This window comes from Poecilia reticulata, linkage group LG7, assembly GCF_000633615.1.
Source record: "Poecilia reticulata strain Guanapo linkage group LG7, Guppy_female_1.0+MT, whole genome shotgun sequence".
Classification (NCBI taxonomy): Eukaryota; Metazoa; Chordata; class Actinopteri; order Cyprinodontiformes; family Poeciliidae; genus Poecilia; species Poecilia reticulata.
Genome location: NC_024337.1, coordinates 2792625 through 2794511, shown reverse-complemented (window position 1 = coordinate 2794511; position 1887 = coordinate 2792625). Strand labels below are relative to the sequence as shown.

The 1887-nt window shown below is 36.3% G+C and overlaps 1 protein-coding gene across 1 annotated transcript in view; it reads left to right on the top strand.

Annotated features, from left to right (window-relative positions):
• Window positions 1-1887, top strand: part of lamb2l (laminin, beta 2-like) — a 45551-nt gene that overhangs the window by 21266 nt on the left and 22398 nt on the right. Inside the window, exon 10 of the mRNA XM_017305634.1 lies at window positions 139-327. Coding sequence (XP_017161123.1) covers window positions 139-327 — 189 coding nt within the window. The remainder of the gene's footprint in view (window positions 1-138; window positions 328-1887) is intronic.

The following is a 1887-nucleotide window of genomic DNA, read 5'->3' as shown; positions in this document are numbered from 1 at the left end:
ATATATACTTTCAAACCCTTGGAATAACGACTGAGCGTATCACTACTACTTTGTGTTGGTTTGTCAGAAAAATTCTTTAGACTTTATTTTATTTATGTAACATATTTATTTCCTGTTTTTTTAAACCTTCTTCTGCAGAGTGTAACTGCAATGGCCACACAAACCAGTGTCACTTTGACATGGCGGTGTATTTRGCGATGGGCAACACCAGCGGTGGAGTTTGTGATAACTGTCTGCACAACACAATGGGACGCAACTGTGAGATGTGCAAACCGTTCTACTACCAAGACCCCAACAGGGATATTCGGGACCCTCGTGTCTGTGTCGGTGAGGCGTTTTTATGTAATAATGTTTTTTTTAAAGGTTTTGTTGGCTAGTAGTTCGACAGGAAAGAGGGTAATGAGAGAGGGGGAAGACATACGGCAAATGTTGCTAGCCGGGAATCAAACCTGTGACCACCACCATGAGGACTATGGCCTCAATACGTGGGTCGTGCTTTGCCCCTGTGCCACCACAGCACCCATATGTAATTATGTTTGGGACACTAACACTATAGTTCAATCTTCTTTGATCAACGCATTTTATTGAACAAACACTGTATTCAACAATACCTACAACGGTATTAATACATTTTTTTTAATGTCCTTCCCCCAAACTACAGCCCTCCACAACATCACTAACACAGCAAAAATAAATAGATAATATAAACAAAAATAAAAAGAATTAAGTAATATTATCAGTATCTATGTTTTCAAAATAAGGAAAAAAAGGTTGGCGTTTGCTATAAAATGAGTTTTGCCTGTAGAATAGTTGTGATCTTTTCCATTTAAACATTGCACATGACATCCTTAGCCCATTTCCCATGAACAGTAAAATATTTTCCATTTCAGTATAACATTCTCCCAGCCAATAGGAGGCAGGAAGCAATTAGGCTGGAACATCGCTTAGAGAGACTGGCGACGTTCCACTCCAAAGGAGGATCCACTCCAAAGATAAACATAAATACTTCAAGGACAAGGATTCAGAAATACAAAAAGATCTATGTTTGAACCCCATGTGACACCTAGTTATAGAGCAGTGGATCAGCTGGACCTGAGATAATAAAAATATTTTACCAGCCAAAAGAAGGCAAAATGCAATTAGGTTTAATGTATTTTAGAGAGACTGTCATTACGAGGCACCACTTCAAAGATAAACATAAAATGCCACATAATTTGGACGTGGTTTCAGAAATACAGAAAGATGTATATTTGTATGTTTGCTTTTATCAATCTAGTTTAAGAACGGTGGAGATGATGGATTGACTAGAAAATATTCTGATGAAAATATTCTACTAATTATCCTATAGCAAGTCCCATCTGCAACATGTTTGTCCAAATATCCTTCCCCTCTTTTCCTGAGCAATTGCAAAGTGGCCAGCTTACAGTTGCCTAACAACTGGAAAACAGTTGTAACACGTATAAGATCAAAGATGTCATCCAAAAGAAATGTATGATTGACATATWAATTTTTGAACATATGCTGTGCTTATTATGGTTTTTATATATWTTTTTTTACCCAAGCTTCTAATTTTCACTAGTAATTTTATTTTGTAGGTGCTRGATGCAGGYCTACAAAATGCATCTACCACTTTGTGCTAGATGCAACGAGCTCAATAATTTACACTTGCATGATTTATTGTTTCTCTTTTTTCTCTCTTTCTATCAAAAACTACATGACTGAAGTCTTCAGTCTGCTGCCTCTACTAGCAGTTTTTTTTGAAGGACCATTTTGTTTACAGAGACTTCATAATTCATTTTATTTGCTGTTTCAATTGTTTTTGTTTATTTGTTTGGGATATTTAAAATGCCTTCCACTTCCAGTGTTCAAAAGGATTTAAAGTTTATT